This window comes from Beta vulgaris, chromosome 3 (assembly GCF_026745355.1).
Source record: "Beta vulgaris subsp. vulgaris cultivar EL10 chromosome 3, EL10.2, whole genome shotgun sequence".
NCBI lineage: Eukaryota > Viridiplantae > Streptophyta > Magnoliopsida > Caryophyllales > Amaranthaceae > Beta > Beta vulgaris.
The window spans coordinates 43,113,516-43,136,225 of record NC_079204.1 but is presented as its reverse complement, the minus strand read 5'-3'; the positions used below and the strand labels follow the sequence as shown (position 1 = coordinate 43,136,225).

Below are 22,710 nucleotides of genomic sequence, written 5' to 3'. Positions count from 1 at the left end.
TGAAATACCAATGTGAATGCTTGAGGTAAATTGAAGAGTGAAACAAATATGATAAACATACCCCTCAAGGCTCAATGGGACTATGGGAGTAAAACAAAACTCACTACAAAACTCTAGTGCGCAAAATAATGTAAAAGACGATGTGACAACTGACAAGACAGTAATTTGTGCGAGCAAGAGAATAATGTTAGAAACAACTGTTTTGGATAAGCAGCAAAAGCAAGCATTGAATATTGGCCTGCACTGGATAAGAAAAGAGTAAGTAATACACCACTTCAGCTGCAACGTCAAGGTGAAATGGTTCAATGGTTTTAGATAGTATATATTGGGAGAGCAGAGACGTGCTCAGACTGCTACGTATAAACATTTGGGCAAGCTTTGATTCACACAAATATACCAAAATTGTAGTACATGAGATTTTTGGATGCAATTTATATTTGATATATCTCCATTTTGAAGACAAAAATTTATACATCAATAATTACATTTACAAAGCAGGCACCATAAAGCAGTTGTCTCGTTTCAGCTGGCAGATGAATCATCGGCTTTCCTGCTCACTGACGTAGTAGAAGTCCGATAATTTGATTTCACATTCTGCCAAAATAGATAAAAGATAATCATCACTATATGGCAAAGATGACAAACTGAACAAGAAGGATCCATACATGCAGTATTAACTTCAACATTATAGATGTTCTAAAAGAAATTTATTTTTGTTTTCATATTTTCCAATTCCAATTAATAACAACTTCTAAATTTGTCCATACATGAAAAGGCTACGTTGCAAACCTAGAATATCAGCCACCAATTACAATACCACTTCAGCCAGAGTCCTAATTGCTAGCACCCGGCACCGCTCCAACCACCGGCCAACACCACTCCAACCATCAGCGCCCCCACCAAACCCTTCTTGAAACCACCCAATTACCTCCGAAAACCCACCCAAACCACCCTCGAAACCACCACCCACCCACAACAAAACCAGTCCCACAATGAAAGTTGAATAAGTGTCGGACTTTACTATAATATGCAAACCAGTAAGAAGTTGAATAAGTACCATCATCGTGCACTAATACGAAACGTTGAAACCACTCACCCACCACCAAATAGCTTTACCCTCGAAGATGACCCACCGCAAAAAAAAAAAAAAGAAAAAGAAAAACCTAGCCTCCCCAGAAGAACCCCAACTACTTCAAAATAGTCCTATCCACACCAAAAACAACCCCAACAACTTGAAAACCACACCACCTACCCTAAAAACAACCCCAATTAAGAAAATGCACAAAATAGCTAGATATAAGAAAGAGATGAAGACAAAGGGGTATAGAGAGGGGGGGGGGGGAGTTGCAGCAGAGTAAGGGAGGGGCAAGGGCAGCGGAGAAGGAGAGGGGCGGTGGTGGTGGCTGTAGATTAATGGGAAAGGGGTGGTGGTGGTGGTAGTTGTATGGGGTTTCCCTGTTTTTTTTTTTGTAAAACAAACAACTTAGGAGAATCAAGGGTTTTGCTTTCCTTTCCCTCTCTACAAGCACCTGCTCCACCCCATTAGAGGGACCTAATCTAGCCGCTATATGAGCAACAACATTCTCTATTCCTTTCACATGATTACAAGATCATGTTTAAATTTCATGCAAAGGAAAAAACATCCTCCAGCATTAAATCCATTGGGATCTTCCAAAATCTAGTTTAAAGATAGCCTTCACCACATTGATTGCATTGCACTCAAGCTCCACCTTAGTAAAGCCTGAGCAACCAACAACCCAAACCAAGTGGCCATAACTTCTCCCGTATGCGCATTCCATCCTACATCAAACCTTCCTCTATATTTCTTATCTACTGACGAAACCTACTGGGCAGCTTACATGAGTAAAATCTGAGTGTGTACATAAGGATATAATAAGAGAGGGATCTATAAATCCAATCCATGTGGAGCATGGCTATAATTCATAATAAGTGAGAGATCTATAATTGAAGACACATATACGTACGTTTGAGTTCCATAGGGAACTGATCATGCGAAAAGGGAGTTGCGTGAAGGGAAAAGTGCAAACATTTTTTACTTTTTTCTTTTTCCTCATTTCCCCTTCAAAGATACCTATATTATGAGCTTTATTTGTGCTGAGCAATATAAGTTGAGATAAAGCAATGTGGATTATTCTACTTCATGGGGATTATATAAAAAAGGTATTTGGTATTTGGATGTACATTTACTTCTTACTCTGACTAATACTCCATTAACATGAGCAATAATAATTTAGTTTACAGTAAGGACATTTTCAGAAATGTAATTTTTTTAAAATTATATTTATTAATTGTATAAATGTTAGCCTAATCCTAACTTCCCAATATCTACCTAAATAAATTGATACCTTTTAGAAAAAAAAAAACAAAAAAAAAAAAGCATACATTTCTGTCATATAAATTAGAAAAAATTGACATGAATAATCCCAACTTTCACCTATCTTCTTAAAATATTCCAAAGTTGAATTATTCTAGAATAATCCGAACTTCAGGGGGAGCCTTCTCAAAATAATCCGCACTCATAAATTTTCTATATATTATAAACCTAGAATGGACTAGTGTAGCAAGAAAATTAATAGTTTGGATTAGTTTGAAAAGGTTCCCCTAGAAGTTGGGATTATTCTGGGAAGATAAATGGAAATTGGGATAATTCATGTCCATTAGTCCTATAAATTAAGGCCGGTTTACTTCAACTTAAAAAAAATTCTGTAAATAAGTTTTGATTAGTCAAATTAATTTTAATCAGCCAAAATTACTCTCAATCAGTACAAATTAGTGAATTGTATAAGAGAAAAAGTGAATAACACTAGTCATCAAAGAAAAGTTTTAATCAGTAAATTCAATTTGTTCATTACAGATAAGTTTTGACCAATGAAAATCAATTTAATCAGTAAAAATGATTTCAGTGTAGTGAAAAGTTAGGTGAGATGAAATTGTGAGTAAAGCCTAATTAGAATCTTAAAAGATGTCAATGGAATCAAAGAAATTTGTACATGCATATTTGTATAGATGCATGCTTCCTCTCAACTATTGTTCAATCTCATTAGCAAATAAAGAATTGTGATGTTCAAATAAATTCAAGTGAAGAAACAATTTTAAAAAAATATTTCAGAAAGTACAGTAATTAATTGAATTGACAAGTGGAAATCAATATAATATACTCAATTTAATCTAGCTTTCGACTCACCTCACACAACTAGTGTACAGAATCACAGTAAATAGACCTACCTACAACATTTAGCAGTAGCCAGTAGGTACTCAGTAGAGAAACTACCTCTAACAGTGTGATATAGTAGAAGTCCTCCATATGTTGCATCAATGCGCTTCCATCTCTAATGGCACGGAAAATATTTATCTCTGTCTGCAGTATTCTGTCTACTAGTTCTTTCTCACCTTTCATCTGTATAATTACGCATCGGAAACGGTAAAAATTGGATCTCATTAGCATACCAAGCAGACATAAATTGGGTTAAAAGGAGATTAAACTTCAGTTACCATAAGCAAGAAGTTATATTTCCTCCAAAATAAGGATATACTGTGTTTACATCAAGTCATCAACTAAGAATCAAATCCACATTCTGAATTGTGTCACATAAACACTATACTAAGAATATATTTGCTCGTTTGCTGAAGTATACTAACATGGCCATCACAATGAATCTCTATTCTATTCCAATTCCACATTGCTAGCATTCATGATTCTTCGCAATCTGTTTGTGTTGATTCACCAACTTATTTATTTAAGACTAGAACTATCTGCAATGGACATTGAATATACTAAACAGTATTTACATTTGCAAATTTCAACAATGAATTTGCAAATTTGCTTAAAAGTACACACATGGAGAATCCAGGAGTAAAAGGTACAGAGCACACACAGAACAAATGCAATAAATTGGAGGACACAGCATGATAGCCAGATCACAGACCCAAACAGCTGATTACGAGCAACATTTTGGTTATTTACTACTCTAATTGCAAAAAGGTCCCCATCTTCCAGATAATCGAATAAGAACAAAGCAATAAACAAAAACAAAACCCACAAGACTGGAGGAGCACCCCTGGAACAACCTACACATGTTTTTGAAGTTTTGAGTTAGAAACCATCCAACAGCTATTCCATCGCCGTTGTCCATTGAGCCCGCTCTAAATAATCCTCCTTACGCAGGATTACTGCCAATGTAATCATAAAAAGCCAATTTCTCGGGAATTTTCGACCAAGCTTCCGATAAACTTTGATTTTCGAACCACCACCGGGCTCCAATAATCAGTCCAGCATCTAAGCAACACTTGAGGAATTGTCAAATGGAAAGCGCGCAATTCAGCTCTTAGCACACTTCAACATACACCAGAGAAATTGTGAAGGACTAGCAAGGGTGTTAAGATTGACACAGGATAAGCGATGTTCTTGCTCTTCTTTGTCTTAGAAGAAGAATGGCTGTTGTTGAATCAGTTTCAAGTGGTGGGATCATAGCCAATGCTTAGATCCGGCTCTACCCAACCTTTTCTGGTTCACTCCTAAGAATCCCCACTTGTCCGACTGCTTCTGAGCAGTTTTTGGATATACAACGTACCTCCCCAGAAGGCCATTTTAATGTGGCTGATTTCCCCTCTTCTGCAATCAAGCATGAAGTTCAGTCCACTCCAAGCTTTGGCTCTGCTACCTACACCTAGTTCTGAAAGAGTTGTTTCCCAATGTATACTCAAACTCCCACGATTTATGCAATTACATTCTAATTTATAAGCACAGAAGAAAGGATCCTATAAAAAAAGTAATAGAAGAGTAATTAAAGACAAGAGATAAGAAAAGAAACATACAAATTCACTAACTAAGACATCAGGTGTTGATTCCCCAATCACATCCCCTTGATAGCCATCTCCAGAGAGCTTGACATTTTCCTGTAAAGGTTGCTTACGAACAAATGAGCAATCATAAAGATGTCCAAATGGTAGCAAATTCATAGGTGACCATGGGAAAATGGTGTTACTTATCTATCTATGAAAAATAAACGTCCTAGAGAGGAGAACTTACTTCTAGTATCAAGAAAAAATGGCATTGGATATAACAGTGAATGAACTTACCAGGGCATTATCCTGATCTCCAGCAGCCAGATAAATAGGCTGAGCTACATGACAATAGCCCATCAAGCGAGGGACTGTGGGTATGATGTCTCTGTGATTCACCACCCTCCAGCTATCTTTCACTCTCTAGAATGATTTCGCCAAAATATAAATGAAAACATCATTCAGATTTAACAGCCTTAAATTTTTAGACACAGAAGTTCGAAGAAGTATCTCCTAGAGAAAGGAGAAAACTTGTCTTTGCTATCAATTGATTCCCGTGCAGAAATAAACATATAAGAAACAGACTTTATCGGAAGCTTGGTCGAAAAGGACAACAAGGTCAATGGAACATAAAGCAAATGTGGAGAAGTCAGAAACAAGCAGAGCACATTATGATCTAGGAAAACGCATGTACAATGGGAATAAAAACCAAAAGCAAGGCCTACAATGCTATAAGCGCAGTTAAAAAGGTCATCACACACATAATTGTCGGAGTATGGTAGCACAAGGAAATACTGCAGCTTCTTCAGAAGATTAAGAGTGAAGATTTGAAGAAGCATGGGATTTCCATGCCTTGTTACCATATACGAATTTTAACCAAGTGGTTTAAAAGTATTGTACTATTGTTGACGGAGCCTGCAACAATATATGACAAATGGGCATCAACAGTTTCTTGTCATGAAGATATTGATCATGAAAAAAATTGGATAGGCATCTCTGGAATCTGGATGCTCAAATCATATGACTGGAAATCGAGCGAAGCTTCAATATACGAAAAAAAAACCAGGAGAAAATCATGTGATCACAGCCAACTCCACATTGCCAATTACTCACATCAGCAAGAATACTATTGCATATCGCATTAGCTCTCAAAAAATAAAGCTACAGAATGGTTTCCATGCTCAAAGTGTTAAGAACTTTTTTTTCTGTTCCACAAATAATAATTTCCGAAAATTATGTTGTTTTGGGGTACAGAATGATGTCAAAGTATATCAATGTTGCCACTAAGTGCACCAATCATGGAAGCCAACAACCAGAATCCATGTATGTTATGTTGGCCCAAGAGGTGTATGTTGACAAGACAAGGAAAATCGAGACACCAAATTCTGCCAGGCAAGACTAGGACATGTAAGTTATTACATGCTCAGAATTATAATGAAAGAGGAATCACTTGAAGGCCTTTCCAATCTTAGTGTACGAGATGGCGTTGTATGTGCTCGATGTTAATATGGGAAAGCACATAAATTACCTTTTGAGAGTCCAACTATAAGGCTAAAGTTCCCTTGGAGTTGGTTTAGGTCAAATGGATTTGGGTGGATACGTCACAATTCACAGTAAAAAGAAGAGGACATGGGTATGGTAAAATATTATATAATATATTAAAATACTACTGCATTTCAAATATGAAAATTTCAAATATCTATGTAAGACGAAATAAATGAATACAACCTATATTACTCAGACGCGGATTAAGTGTCGACTCAGATACGAGTGTCTAAGCGTCCGACTCGGCTATTTTGTAGAAAAAAGTCGAGTTGTTATTTCAAAATGAAGTATCCAAGTGAAGAATCGTGTCGGACATGACACCCGGTTTTTTAGGTAAATGAAGGTGACGGCGTAACATAGCATAAAACTGATGCAAAGCCAATTAACGTGTCATACCTGCACCCTGTATAACTGTATTGATATGGCTACTGAAATAATGCTTCATATTAATTTATTCACAATCAAACAATCATCAATAAGTGGTTAAAAGTGCAAGATCACCTCTATTTATGACTATTGAATGTATGTTTGGGTGGATGTGATGAAAGAAATTTCAGCCGCTCAGGTTCATGACTTTCAAGGAGAAAGTGGAAAAAGAAGAGGTTACAGAAAAACGGCATATGCATTAATAATGGAGAAGAATGAGAATTTAGGGATTAAGGATTAATTGCTGCAAATTGCATATGTGGAAAATTGACATTTCCTTACACTCCACAACAGATTGGATTTGTGGAAAGAAAGAACCATGACCTAGCATAGACATGTCGAAGTATACTACATGCCCAGAATATACCTTCACGATTTTGAGCTGAATGTATGCAAACTGCAACGATGTGATAAATCAATTTCCCAAAGCTAGGCTTTGATTTGTCTCACAACTCCAAAACTTGATGAATTTAGCTGAATGTAAGTCATTTAATAGAGTTTTATGTATTTGTTCATCCAGATCATATGTGTACAATCTCTTGAAAGGAAGGATAGCAGAGACAAGTCGATGAAAAACTGATTCATACGTTCAGACTTCAGAAGGTAACAATCCTCCTGTAAAAACACCGAGGCAAATATCTGGAAGCATCACTCTCTCACTGATAGTAACAGAAAAAGATTAGCGATGACAGTTTAAACAATAGATGTCAGCTGATCCCAATGTCGTGAAATTGCCATGGCCAATGATACATTGACGTCAACATTATTCCCAATGACTTGTAAGTCGTAACAATCTCACACCCTTGGCAAATTAGGGGGTCAGATGTATTCGGCCTTACCCCTTAATAATAGAGAGCCTGTGTTCAATAAATCATTGTCGAATATGAAATCATCTATTGGTATTTCGTGCTAGAGGAGAAGGCAATTCGATGAGAAATTTTAATTCCTTTCATGATCATTCAAAAGCCAAAGCATATTTCACCCCATTGAAATGGACAGAGATAGTGATTGTAATATAAACAGAAAAAGGAAGAAGGTATAAGCATGGAAGTATGTAGATGCAAAACCAGTATTACGGAAGCTTAGCAAAGGAGGCTCAAGGATAAAGATATTTTGACTATAGCATTGAATCTCACTACCAAAAACAAGATGCTGAATTTCATCCAATAATTCAGCTACAAGCCTCCAGCATTAATGACTGATAGAAACCAAAATTACTTTAGAAAAGGAGGTACTTATTCCCTTACCGCCACACAACGTTTTAGTTGAATTTGTATAAATAATTAGGACTGTCACTAATACCGAAAACTAGGCGTAGAACAAAGCTCCTAAATAAGACAAATGACAATGGATTTGGAACAGCCAATTATGGAAGTATGAAAGTCATGGTGGCAGCCATGTAGATACATATCATACGTGATATATGAAGCTTGGAGTAAGCCGATGCAAGAAACAAAGACGCATACCTCATTGTAAACTTCCGCGAATCTTTTATTGCCGACTCTTGGAGATCCAAAGTTGTACATAGTGATGGATATAGCCCCACTCCTAGCACAAAAGAGTAGTAGTTAGAAAAATTATGATAGCATGGACAACTAAGCCCAGCAAAACACTAAGCATAACAAGAGCCAACTCACTTTGCCAATTGAGTTGAAGAAAGCTCGAGAGCAAGCAGAGTCGCCAAGGCACCACCAAGACTATGACCAGTGCAATAAACATGCCATTTAGCCAATGGTTGTTCAGCATCATCCCTGCAGCATATAAATATTATAAAACTAGCTAACGACATGAGTATTGCCACAGTTTTGTCTTACATAGTCCGGTGTATGTGGACTATAAGATGAATGAATCAGTTTCAATTATAAGTCTTAGTGACTAGAGATCAAGTCGAGTAATATGTAACCAACTTACATGAAACCAACAGCTTTCTTGATTAGAGACATAATTCTAGTCCTTACTGAATCATACGCACTCAGAAAACCGCTATGAGCCTGAAATACCCATTCAACATAATAGAACAGATGGAAGATTAATCACCAATCATTCTAACAATCACAAGAAAGAAAGAATGAGTCATACTTGAACTTCATCCTTAAAGTTTCCACCAATTCGTTCAGGATTTAACCTATAAGAACAGCAACGTGGTGTATCAGCAACATTTTACAGGATAAGAAAAGTAAGCACTACACATTTGATCTGTAATACCAACAAAATCTAAGCACTGAGATATGATTTCAGCCTACACATTGATATCATTACTTATGCAGTTAGACAAACTTTGCAGTCACTATTGACGAGTACAAACTTGCACGGACCTACCTCAATCTTAAACTCAGGCTCCCTTGATAGATGGAAACATCTTAGTATTAAGTTAGTAGATTATTCCTCTGATTGACCACATTTTACGAAATCTTTATAGAGTCTGTTTGACTCTCATCGCATGCGAATCTTCTAGCGACCTTTTGGACAAATTAAAATTTTCACCTGAGATTTTTGTCAAGAATGCTACATAGCTACCTACCCTCCTATCTCCAACTCCTCCTTGACCCACAAGTCCACAACTCCCTTCCACAACCTTCCCAAGCCTCCGTTGATAAAAATGACAAAGAGCAAATAAAGAAATTCAATAAGTTTCATCCAACAGAGATTCTACAGAGCCATCATATTTGACCTTGCAGTCTTACAAATTGGACAGCTGGTTCAATCATCATCATCAAATTAAAAGCAAGGGCTTAAAGGCCAGATTATAAAACCTATACTGAACTTGGCAGTCTGCAAGGTGATGTTCTGGGACATGTGTTTTAAGATTATGCTATGACAATCTTTATAGTCACTTTACCATATTAACTATTAACCATTATAATCTATTACAACCACTATTAAGCTTATTGATACAATTAGATTCACTTGTAAAATACGGTTATGCTCATATTTTAGTCAATAGAGAAGTTTAAAACGTCTTATCTATAAAAGATAACAAGATTAAGTTCTCAAATGTACTATTTTTAGCTATGCGATGAGAAAATGCCAATTTGTCAATTAACTCTACACAATGACCACGAATCGTGTTGTAACACCTGCAAGATGCTGCTTTCCACGAAACTGCAACCAACAAATCACCATCACAAATTTACAACCATGGTCCATGGCTGCAATTTTTTTCTATGGTCTGTATCACAGTCAGGTAGAAGTCAATTAGATTTCTGAGGGGCGTTCAGGGCATATAGGTCATTCAGGTTGCTAATCCATGATACTCAATTTAGGTTTTATTTCAAGATTCTACCTAAAAAAAATTAGTGGAATTAAACAATGAAAAACAAATCACATCTAATACCTGTATAATATAGGATGAAGCAATAGTTAACAGCTGGTAGTTTATGTTAATCAAATTCCTGAAGTCTAACAATCTAACTGTATTTTGAATAAAATAAACCACGTCAAAAGCATAAATGCTCATATCCAACCATAAATAACTTAACAAAACTTGATCCTCGAAAAACCTAAGATTTCACTCTTACATAACCAACATTGCTCCTTGAGGTTCTAAGATCATAACTGCATGCAACAATTTACGCATCTGGATAAAATCCTTAACTATTAACATAAATATACAACAATTGGGCAATGTTAACCCTATTGCTTTGCTTTTGTCATAGATTTACATTGCACTAGTTTACCAGAATTCCTGTAGAACTCATTACCCCTTTTCTAGACCATCAAATATAAACCAATGCATCCACATGATCTTCCCAAAATTAACTATTAACTATTAACAATAAAAGTACCTCTCAGTCGATATCAGAATGCAAGAAAGATCATCAACCTTTGGATAAAGCTTCATTAAACATCCTAACTCAAGCTAGAAACTGGCCATAGATTTTCAATAAGTTTCAATATTTCTCAACCGTTCTAACATATCAAAGTTCAAACTAAGACGTTATGCTTCGAATGCTCATAAAAAACAATATGCTGCTAATGCATAAAAGACAATAAGTAGAAATAGATTTAGAGAGCAACAAAGAGAATGAGTTCTGAATGATCCAAGATCATTAAAAAAATTAAGCTTAACTTCAGGTGAAAAAGGATCCACTAACATTGCTCACACCTTCCGAATACTATAAACAGGCTTCCCTTAGCTTAAGTCAAAACAATAACACAGTTGTTCCTTGATTGTCAAATTCAGCTCTCCTAGCATAATATACTTCCCTTCATAGCATAATTAATAAGAATGTCGTGTCGCCATACGATAGGCCATCTCAATGCATTCGAAATGAAAACCACAAAAATATTTATCAATAATCCACAAATTAAAAACACATAAATAGCTGACCACAAGACAAACACAAACAGAAACTCCTCATTTCACATCATGTTTGAAGAATATAATAGCTTTGATGTGTATCGGTAACTTTACCCAGCAGGAGCTAGCATTAAATCAGTCCGCAAATCCTTCCAGCTGGTCTGAAATATCAGCTAATCAGATACCTCGTTCCTCAATAAAAGCAAGAAATGCACTTGATCATTTATAGACACCTACTTGTTCAGTACCTCTGAATGCAACAACTAATCTTTTCCTCATGGAATCACGCCAAATTGCTACCTGCAGCCTCTTAATTTTTATCAATCAACGGAAACTATATTACATTACTATATGGTAAAATCTACTTCCTCTGTTTTCTTTAGTTGCAACACAAGAGGATGCATGGTATTTTAGGCGACCCATGTGGGCCATGGATAGGATAGAGATAGAGAGAGATACGGATAAGGTACCCATGTGATGAGAGGAGAGAGAGAGAGAGAGAGAGAGAGACAAAACCTATATAGCTAAAGAATGGTGTGCTGCAAATAGGGGTGCAAATGTGTTAATACATTCGTAAAGTAGCCGTGAACAAGCTGGGAAAAGACTCGTTTGTTAAGTCGATAAACAAGATTGAACTAAAATCTGAAACTCATAAACTAAACAAATCAAGCTCGAACAACTCCATGTTTGACTCGGTATTTTTCTTGAAAAACTCGTTTAAGTTCGTTTGTAAACACTTTCATGACAAAATATAAAATTCTTTTAGTACCTGTGTGTATCTTTCACAAGAAATTAAAACTATAAGAAATACAACCGATTTTATGTCACATTAATTTATGAATAAAAAATTAGACACAACTTATTTATATGAATGGGTGAAAAGAAAAAGAAAAAAAAAGAGCTATTAAATGAATGGATCAGATCCTCAAAGAAATCCCCACATAAGGTAACTCAGGCTCGATCATTAAAGCAAGCTCGATTTTGGCTCTTTAAACCTCGAGTTCATTGAGCATGTTCACAAAAAAACCAGGCCAAACACTTTACAAGCCAAGCTCGGAAAAGAATTTTGAAAGCTTGTTTGAGTTCGATGAGTATAGCATTGCTTGAACAGGCTCAAACTCGAGTTGACTCAATAGAATGTTGCAACCAATAAAAACGGAGGAATCAGTAACTTACAAAACTTCATATCTAACCATAAATTGACCTGTGTATCTGTAGTTGAATTATCCAAGAAACAGATCTTCTCAAACTCTGATTTAATTAAACTTCGCTGCCCCAACGCAGTGGCGAGCATAGCCCAAGCCTCCATGGCACTTTCTGCAGTTAGGAAAAGGGCTCTCGTCTCTTCAGCTCTCGTTTCATCCAAACCTACAACCCCATCACTCCTCAAAGATGTTAAGACATTATCATCCTCTTTCAATAAACCGTCTTCCTTGTTTTCAGCATTTTCTCCCTTCAATATATCCTTATTTAACAGAGGGCTGGCAGCAGACAAAACCATCAATGCACTGAAAATAGAATCAGTTTGCTTCAATATGTCTTCAGTTGCCTTCCTAATATCAGGAAGTGAAGACTGGATCCTGCCAATGTCAAGGGGGCCTGATTCTGCATCACTATCATTGCTAAGTTTCTTGTTTTCTGGAGTTGCTAGCCCTGATTCAATATAGCTAGCTTCTGCCACCTGCCTCGACTCAAAGCCCATATTCTTAATCAAGTCAAAAGCATCCCATTTCATTTTATCAGGAACAGGGATCCCCATTTTTTGAACCACATTCTGGTTAATAGCCTCACTAAAGCTCGTCCAATAATCCATGTTTGATTGTGTAGTGTCACTAGTATCATTTAATGGAAATTCCTCCCCATCATCTCCATCACTGAATTTACGATTGTCCAATGATCCTTCACATATATTATTCGATGACAATGGTGTACCAGACTCGACAGAAGATTCATTTGGCTCTTCAGTTGTCTCAGGCTTAACTGCACTCGGAAACCAGTTTTTCGGAAGGTATGATTCATTCAATGATTGTAACTGCGTGAAGGCATATTGCACAAATTGGCTTACTGGCACACTTTCAGATCCAGCAAGCATTTTAATAGCTGAATCAACCCCTTTTTTCCTAAGAAATTCAGAAACAAATGGTATCTGCCACCAGTTTTTATCTTCATCAATTTCACCAAAGCTCCTATATTTGACCTGGAAAGCATCAGATGTGCAAGTTAAAACTTAGGTTACCACTGAAGGAACAAAGGAAGACAAGCTATTCATTAGTTCTACATGCTCGGAATCGGGTTTCTGTCAATTTTCTATAATTACAAACATTTTTGGTGCATTTAGTACTAAAGAAAATAAGATGAAGCCTAGTAGAGTTTCCTTGGTATCCGGCAGAGTATATCTGATCCTACCTGAACTGTGTCCTTATATAACTTGCAGAATTATGAATGATACAATTTTCACAAGCAAGAAAAGAAAAATCTTTCTCGAGAAGATCACCACTTCATAAATCTTTCTGACCGAATATAATGGAAAACTAAATATGATTACTAAATGTCCATCTTTATTTCTTTAAGATTTTGATTCAATTGTTCAGAATCTTCAGATACCACAACTGCATTTAAGGAGGGGAAAGGAAGAGCGCTAAAAAAATCCCAACATTATTGAGCATAGCAATCCAAGTTAAGACGAAAAACCTCCAAATGTCAAGTATTACTCTCAAGGCTAAGTGATACAAAATCAGCACGCTGACCATTCCAATATATGTATGACTTTTCAAATTATCACAGGTCCGATAGGTTCACATGATTTAAGAAATTTTCGAATTTGACAAAAGTAGTACATTTGCCTTAAAAATACACGAATAAATATTACCAGGCATCAATTTCATATAAAGATGATCATACATAATTATCACATGATATCACAAACATATCTCTTAATCATCACTTAGTTCTTCCCCCGATCAAACTGTTTTATAATATTAGGACAACTAGATCCCAACATTATCAGAGTGACAGAGGCCACCGCTATATAATTTTAATTGTTTGATGAAACCGCTGATCTCCATATCAGAGTGACAGAGGCCACCGCTATATAACTTTAATTGTTTGATGAAACCGCTGATCTCCATATGGCGTGTTGGAAATTACACTGTCTTTTTAAGTGCAACGGAGAGAAAAGGCACACATTTTAAGGAACTTAGAGACAGAAAGTTGGAGACCGCAATTAGGAAATACCACCTTAATATTTCTCTCTCCAGCTTTTTAGTTTCTCTCCATCACTTTTCCCATTTCTCTCTCCATCTTTCAGTTGCTCTCTCTCCCTTTTAAAATTCCTCTTTGGTTTCCTTTCCAAAGTGAAGTGAGTAAATTAAAAGGGAACAAGGAGAGTAAAGAGTAATTTGATTAATTAAATAATACACTAGGTTTGCAAGTAAGCCTCTACGGACACTTGAGAATATGTGATCCACAACATAGATATAAAACGGCTCATAGTTCCTGACTGGTAGAGCAGAAAACTTCAGAAATCTATGTCCCTGGCATCAATGAGAAAGACAATCTCGGTGAAGAAATTCTTACAGAGTTACAGCACAATGAGAATGTGATGCAGATGCCTTCTTAATACTCCCTCCGTTGTATTCAGTTGTAATGTTTCGACTTGTATGGTTACCAACATATACAACATTGACCATTAATACCACCTCAATTTCTTAATACATGCACCATTTCCACTTTAGGATGTTCCATAATACATGCAACATTTGACTATTTAGTAAAGTTTCATAATATAATAGTACCAATATATCCCCTCCCCATGGATTATGGGTAAGTAAAGCAATTACAACACTCTCTCTCCTCACCCTTGGCTCTTGTACCCAAAAGAAATGGTGCATGTATAAAGAAACGGAGGTAATATCTTTCATTATATATAAGTAAAAGTTATAGAAGTTGATATTAACATGTTCGCAACTAACTATGGGTGCATATAACCTCTTACCCCAGTCTAGAAGCCTAAAAGCATTGGACTTAATAGCAGATTATGGTAAAAATAGCAAAGACACAAATAAGAAATTTACAGCATCCTTAAAGATGGTATTACATTTAGAGTCATACAATCTTGAATTCTTGATATGTAACCGATGAAGCATTTACAATGGCTTCAATCTTACACTCCCTCTGTTTCTTTTTAATTTACTCATTTCACTTTCGGGGAGAACCAAGGAGGAAGTCCAAAAGTAAGAGAGAGAAACTAAAAAGATGGAGAGGAGAAACTGAAAAGGTGGAGAGAAAAATATTAAGTGGACGACATGGGTAGAAAAGAGGATAAGTTAGATGGGACATGTTACCAAAAAATAGAAAAAGCAACAGTTTGCGAATTAAAAAGAACAATAAAAAAGGAAAGTGTGTAGATTAAAAAGAAGCAGAGGAAGTAGTAGTGAGTGCAACGAAAAAACCTACATTATTGATCACCGTGTGATGGCTCATACATTGAGGATAAAAGTTGTACATCATTTCATTTCAGTAGCTATGATATACTGGAAAACCCGAAAATTCTCCTACAATAACATGGTTTTATGGTTTCCTAATTTTAAAAACTTACCTCTAGTTGTATCTTTCCACCACCTCCCATGCCTTCCAATTCCACCAGCAACTCATGTAAATTTCCTATCAAAATATACTTTTATCATCTTATCGCTAAGACGCTGACTCAAGGAGTTCTTAATCCTTACTTCTCAAATGTCTCTACTTATAATATTTGAGAGAGAGAGGGTTATTGCATCTCTACTAAAAAGGCTCATTAGTAATGTTGACAATTTGAATTGGACAGAGTTTTTTATTCAAAAAATTAGATTATATCTTCATGATCAAAGAAAAGCTGCCAAATAAACAAAACCTCACACATAATGGGAAGATTAATCATTTATTTTTGAAAGAAATAATATATAGAATACTGATCAACCTTCTGGTTTAAGTAGAGACAATCGAGACTAAAAGAAAAGCATCATAACAGCTAGGAGAACAAGAAATTGAAGTGACATTCATACCATCGCATAAAGCTTCCAAATCAACACCTGCATTTCCCATGCGCTTGTGAGGTGTAACGAGATTTGCATCCCAAGCTGCCACCTAGAGTTCAAGAAAGATGTTACATGCAAAAAAGTGAGCTACATTACAATAGGCTGCCCTCAACTTCTGCAGCTCTGTTATGTGAAGTTATATTTCTCATCCTTTTTTGGTGCACAAAAGGTACTATAAAGAGAGAGATTTCAAACCCAGGATCCCCATACAACCACGTAAACATTTTGGTACTAATGAATCAAACTACTCGCATGGAACTCCCTACACACTTTACCAGGTACTGAGCTAAACTAGTCGCATTTTAACCCTTACACACTTTCACATCAAATGGGCTAGATATATGCTGATAGTTACTGAAAATCTTTCATCCCCATAATTAGAGAGTTAACTTAACAAGTTGTTCTGGAGCAATGTGAGAAGAGAGCTAGAGGGTTGACCCACACATGCAAAGTAGATATACCTGAAAAGGAGAATCATTCATTGTCTGTGGAACTCCACTCTTCAAATAATTTCACAAGTAGATGAAAATGCAATATGATTGATTTAAGACATAGTGAGTATGTAGGAGAATAAGATAATAGATGGAGTAATTCTAGTTATCCTTTTATGCTTGAAGTATATGCTAGTTTGTGGTTATCTAAGACGCTACTGATTATTCACCCCGTCCACTACTGATGTTCGTGTTTGTGCTTGCCAAGCCATATGGCTGAGAAGAATACAAGTAGAGTTGTAGTTCAGAGTTCAGACAACCTAAACTGCTAAATTACTATGTGATAGAAACTGAACAATCCATCAAGTCCTACATGATGATGCAAACAAATTGGTGTGCAATTTTATTTCTTCAGAGATCTCCACAATAATAATGAAAGAATAGAACTACAGCATTGCAAGATTGAAGACCAACTTGAGTATATTCACCATGGCGTTGAACTTGTTCAAGTGAGATCGGTTTGTGAAACTCCGAAAGTTAGTAGGTATATAATATGGATATATACATGAAACTCCATCAAAGTTTCAACTAACGTTACCAAGCATAAGTACCTTAAGGGAGGCCAGATTGTTGACAGGATTTATTTACTAAAGTTGTTAGTAGCCTAAAAATACCGTTGGCGCCATCTTTCATTCTTATTTCACGGCTTAGAGTAGAATGTGAATTTATCTTTAGGGACTTTTTGGTTTCTCGTCTACCTTATGTGCCTACAAAAGAACTATAGAGTACTGCAAAATATGTGGTAAGGTTCATCCATTCCTTTTCCTTTATTTTCATATTTACTTTTTTGATAACAGCATAGGGCATTAGATGTTTAGGGATATATCTTCAATAGCCAGATCTAGAAAACAGAGCTGCTACATAAGCAATAGCTTAACTCCAAGAAAATGAGAGCGTTAAAGAAAAGTGCAAGGCCTCATTCTTTTAACTTCCAAACTCCTTAAACTCATCACGATTCGTTTTAGTTGTGGAATCAACTTGGTAGCTCAGTTATATCATTATATAAAAATAATTTGAACTGAACTGAACTCATCTTAGCTTATTTCTTCAAACATAATTGGTAGTTCCCTAATGAACTTACCTAAATTTGTCTTAGCTTATTTCCTTATACTTAATTTTTCTTGATGTGAAGATAACAAGACCCATGTATCATATCAAATGTTCATAGGGAAACAATAAAAGTCTTCTACTTCCATAACTTTAAAAGGAAAAATATGATGCAAATAACACAATGTTTATGCACATATATCTTTCACTTCAGTCTTAATTGCAATATTAATTATTGAACCGGATCCGAGTGAATTCTAACAGGGTTGCCAAATAATTCCCCACATCTGTACCAGAAGTCTAATGAGAAGTTCTTCAGGGAGAGTGCATTTACCTGAAGAAATGCAGTGGATGTAAGCTTGATATTCATAGTAAATTCCTCATTCCAAGTTGGATCTTTTGTCCTGCAGCCATCAAGAAATAGATAGACAAAGGAGAATGGTAATATGTCCCATCAAAAGAGAAAACAGAAAGGAACAAACATGAACTATAAATTTGAAAAAAATAACACTTGCGCTCGTTAAGGGTAAAATGTCATGAATCTCTTTAGTAGTTAGTTTCATATGTTCTTCCATACTTCCTCTGTTTCATATTATATGCAACACTTGTACTTTTTACACTATTCACAAATTTCACTTTGACCATCGTTTGTGATTTAGACGTGAATAAAAATATAGTTATGTGGGATCTTGTTAGATTCATCTTGATATGTATTTTCTTAATATGTACTTTTTATAATTTTTACAAATACAAAATTAGAGATATATGTCCTCAAAATTTTGTATTGGCATGCGTGAAAAGTACCAAGTATTGCATGTATTATGAAACGGAGGAAGTATAAATAATACAATCCGCATGTTGAATCCTAAAAAAAGAAGCACAAAGTAAACACCAACAATCACTAAGAAGCACTCAGAAACTATGTTGTGTTGCAAAATTAAACGAAACATTATCTTGAAAAGAAAATGACCTACCCCCATTTTGTTTTACTCTTCACAACTTGACCATCAAATTCCATAACAACATATGGATCACTTGTTCCCTGAAACAAAACAATCCTGTTATGAGAGGTGGCCAGTGAATGGATACAAAGATATCTTTCCCTATTCAAACTCAAGAACTAAAGAGACCTAAAAGCAAAAAAAAAAAAAGGTAAATGAAGATAAATGAACTCATTGCACAACTGAACAAGTCCCAGATAACACAAGGTATACAAATTAAAGCAGAAATGACCAAAAGATTACAAACCCATGGATCCATGGCTGGGAAACTATTTCCTTTCTTCAACTTTATGAACAGCTGTCCATCATATATTTCTCGAACAAACGATCTGCATATAAAAAAGATCCTTTAGGCAATTTCAAATTTTGAATACTTCCTCCGTTTCTTTTTACTCGCTACACTTTCCATTATGGGAAGTTTCACATTACTTGCTACACTTCTTTTTTGGGCAATAAACTCTCTCTATCTCTCTCCTCCCACATGGGTCCCTTTTCTTTTTACTCTCTACCTCTCTCTTCTCCAAAAATTGCCTAGGAGTCCGTGAAATGAGAAGTGTAGCGAGTAAAAAGAAACGGAGGAAGTACTTCTTTCATTTTCTTTTTCATTTACTATACACAAATTGTCCCAGGAGTTCTCTCCTAAAGGGATGGTAAACTAAATAGCGTAATGATCAAACTCATACTGCACCAGAAAAAATATCATAAACTAGTAACTCAAAGAATATCATTATTTCAGCAAATAGAGAAGTACCACGCAGACTTCTATATATAAAGAAAAGAATGCTCAATAGCCACTCACAGTGTACACCCCTACTCGACAAGTCCATTTTGCGTTGTCAGCTTGCAAGTACTTCAGAATTACAAAGGTATTTATGGATGCAAAGAGAAACAATAACGTAGAAGTTTGATCACGGAACTCTCACCCTCTTAGGACACTTAACTTATAATTTATATAAAGAAGAACATTTGATACAAGAGTAGTGGATGCAAGTTTACTAGCTCTTGTACACAAGAATGTATCAGTAGACCTTGGCTCAATTGATGTACATGGAGGACTCTTCATGGGGATGACTACTAAGGTGGTAGCATGTTTGCTAACCAACTTAGGTGGCGTGTGAAATGGCACATGTCATGAGGGTTCTAGTTCTGTTAGTACTCATATCTTTATTGCTTTCCTAGTCTACTTGTATTAGGAATCATGGTTTTGCCTACGTTCTTAAAACGGTGGTTTTTACATGATTCAAGGAGTCTAGAGAGTATAGGACTTAGGGATTTGTCCTAAGCCTATTAGGGTTAGTCTATTTGTTTCCTATTAGAATTAGTGTGTTAAACTAGTATAAATAGGGTTATGTAGTTCGAATAATTACATAGTGAATAATAAAGATTTCGTGAGTTTATTAACTTGATTGTGCTTTCTTGATTGTTGGTGGCTTTGCCTTTGTATTCAAAACCCTTAGATTTATTCCTTGTGATGGCTATGCTTATATCATTGAATAAACTAAGTACTATCCTAGTACTTTTCTTTGTTCGAATATTAATACTTTGATTACACAATTTCCGCACTTGTTATTTGATCATAGAAGATTAAATACATCATCATTAAACTCGAGACTTTGAAGAACAATGCTACAAACTTAAAGACAAACTAACAATGTAGAACTCTCGCAACAACACATAGAAAATGACACGTGAAGCTGTATCTCAGGTACATTTACTCAAAACCAATTGAAAGACATTAAATTTGGCGCAAGCTCCTGACGGAGAATGCTCACTTGTTGTTTCAAAATTTTATGTCCGAGTCAGAAAATCTGTAAGCCAATGAATATTTCCAACAAGTTATCGAGCCCTCTCCAAAGCAATGATTATGATGCTTCAAGTGTTCTAAAAAAATGATAAGATCACAGTAAAAGTTCAACACCTAATACCAAAAACAGGTCAGGATAGTAAGGAAAATCAAATATTTTGAGGATGTAACCACTGTGCAACAATAGTGAGATCAGGAATTAGCAAAATTATGATGATTACAAAAATAACAACCTTAATTTCCTTGCAAAAACGATAACGAAGATATAGGATGTAACAAGAGTGAGATTGTGCCTCGTTACACTAATTATGATTGTATTGACACTGACAGTAAAAACGCAACTGACAAGTCGAAAAAACACCATAAAAAATTGTGACTGCCACTTTTTCCCTTGCAACTAGTTCAAGTTAAACTTATATAGAGAATCATTTATGCAGTTAATACTTAATCTCTCATCATATTATCACAAGGTGTAATAAACTCAGGAAAACTATCACATACTCCGAAAGATAAACCGTCATACAATCCGCAGCATCAGTTTCGCGTCGTCCAACATTATCCTGCACAACATCAAATATCATCAAACAGATTACTATACTTCTAACTCATAGCCAAAACTACAAGTTCAAATGCATCTAAACCATTGAAACTATACAGTCACTGAAACTGAGGTCGTTTTTTTTTCCAAATCATAATTTGAAGTAATTTACGAATTCCATGGAAGAAGATTTACAGGAGGAGTTGTATAAGCTTCAAAAGCGAAACCAGCTAAAATGACCGCGAGATTGATATCGAAAGACGGACGATCAATCTCCTCCACAATCTCATCCTTGTCGGCTTGCAAATTCACCTTGCAAAAACAACAGAGATTGCAAGTTCGAGCATTTACTTTCCCAAAATTGGAACTGAAAACCCTAATTTTGCTGGAAGGAAAGAGAGGACGAAGAAGAGAGAGAGAAAGAGGGACAGAGATCGATGGATGGCGGTGGAATTTGGAGGAGAGAGAAAATGGATAGTGAAGAGAACAGAGATCAAGGGGAGTAGCCATGGGTGGAAGAAGTGGAGGAGAGAGAATTTATGGCATTAACGGTCGAGAAGAGTGAGGGAGTAATGAGTATGATGTTTTTGCGCCAAAAAAATGGTGTCGTAGACGTAATTGAATTCGGGAATGTCCTGGAGTCGAAAGACGCCACGTTGCCTGCGCAAAAGGGAGGGATAATCTATACAAACTAGTCTTCTATGCTAAAGGAAAAACAAACTAAACAAGCTAGGAACTAAGACTTTTAACGACCAAAAAGTCTCTTCCCTAGGCGATTTTTAGGGTTTGAGAGCAGTAGTCTTGTTCGGCGAGTCGGGGTCTCTGATAGTGAGTTCTTGGTCCCTCGAGTGGGATCTTTGGCTTTGGTGTTGATTAACGTAATGGATGATGATATTCTCATACGATGTTCTGCGCTAAAAATTACGGAAGAGGAAGAGAGTATTGTTACTCTCGATGAAGCCCGATCACTAGATGAAAACCCTAGCATGGATCTGGCGATTGTTGTTAAGGTTATGACTTTGCGACCCTATAATTTTGAAGCGTTTAAACGAACAATGAACCAAATCTAGACAATATCTAAAGATGTCCTATTTCGTCCGATTGAACATGGTTTATTTGTTATTCAATTTGCTACGCTGCGGGATAAAAAGAAGGTGATGCAGGGCCGCCCTTGGACTTTTGATCAATATTTAGTAGCTATGGAGGAAATTGATGGTTCGCTTCAACCATCTGAAATTGCCCTACGCAGGAGCCCTCTGTGGGTTCGCCTTTACAACCTTCCTATGGATTCCAGGAGAAACATGTTCGACTAATCGGGGGTAATGTTGGCGAAATTCTGGAATTTGACTCTGATGGTGTTGATTGGGATAGTTCTGCAAGAATAAGGGTGTTGGTTGATATCACTAAACCGTTGCGTCGACTTATAAAGGTTCGAAATAGTAGTGGTCGTGTGGTGGTAGTTGAAGTAAAATATGAACGGCTGCCCATATTTTGCTTTGCTTGTGGGAGGATTGGCCATATGCAAAAAGATTGTATGGAGGCTGAGTTGGATGGTCTGGAAGGTGAGAAGCAATGGGGAGCATGGCTTAAGGCATCCCCACGTCGTGGTGGACTGAAGAAAAGAACGGAAGCAAAAAAAAAATTAATAGATTGTGTCTCTTTTTATTTTTTAGTTTGTTT

At 36.2% G+C, this 22,710-nt stretch overlaps 1 protein-coding gene across 3 annotated transcripts; it reads right to left on the bottom strand.

Moving 5' to 3' along the window:
* Positions 1-293: 293 nt before the first annotated feature.
* LOC104884071 (hypothetical protein) lies at positions 294-21,681 on the bottom strand. Of its 3 annotated transcripts, none has more exons than XM_019247509.3 (18): positions 21,226-21,675; positions 20,994-21,052; positions 18,936-19,035; positions 18,662-18,729; positions 18,022-18,091; positions 16,117-16,198; positions 15,672-15,736; positions 12,279-13,271; positions 11,312-11,374; positions 11,189-11,235; positions 8,854-8,899; positions 8,686-8,765; positions 8,412-8,525; positions 8,241-8,322; positions 5,101-5,226; positions 4,837-4,917; positions 3,293-3,418; positions 294-594 (listed from the first exon to the last, which is right to left on the bottom strand). In XM_019247509.3, exons 1-18 carry the CDS (start codon positions 21,538-21,540, stop codon positions 523-525), a joined length of 2,589 nt encoding a protein of 862 aa, XP_019103054.2. In that variant the 5' UTR covers positions 21,541-21,675; the 3' UTR covers positions 294-522. The 3 variants fall into 3 exon arrangements, 2 of the variants coding, with proteins under 2 accessions (XP_019103054.2, XP_010666968.2); XM_010668666.3 differs by having other exon boundaries at positions 18,936-19,017; positions 21,226-21,673; XR_007272754.1 differs by lacking the exon at positions 294-594 and adding an exon at positions 4,094-4,694 and having other exon boundaries at positions 21,226-21,681.
* Positions 21,682-22,710: the final 1,029 nt, after the last annotated feature.

Bases quoted from the DNA above. Each gene is read 5' to 3' on its own strand.
- LOC104884071 (XM_019247509.3), bottom strand. From the start codon at position 21,540: ATGGCTACTCCCCTTGATCTCTGTTCTCTTCACTATCCATTTTCTCTC. The intron at 11,375-12,278 runs GTCAATTTATGG...AAGAGGCTGCAG, and splicing joins ATTCAACTACAGATACACAG to GTAGCAATTTGGCGTGATTC. The intron at 8,900-11,188 runs GTAAAGTTACCG...CTGTTCTTATAG, and splicing joins TTAATGCTAGCTCCTGCTGG to GTTAAATCCTGAACGAATTG.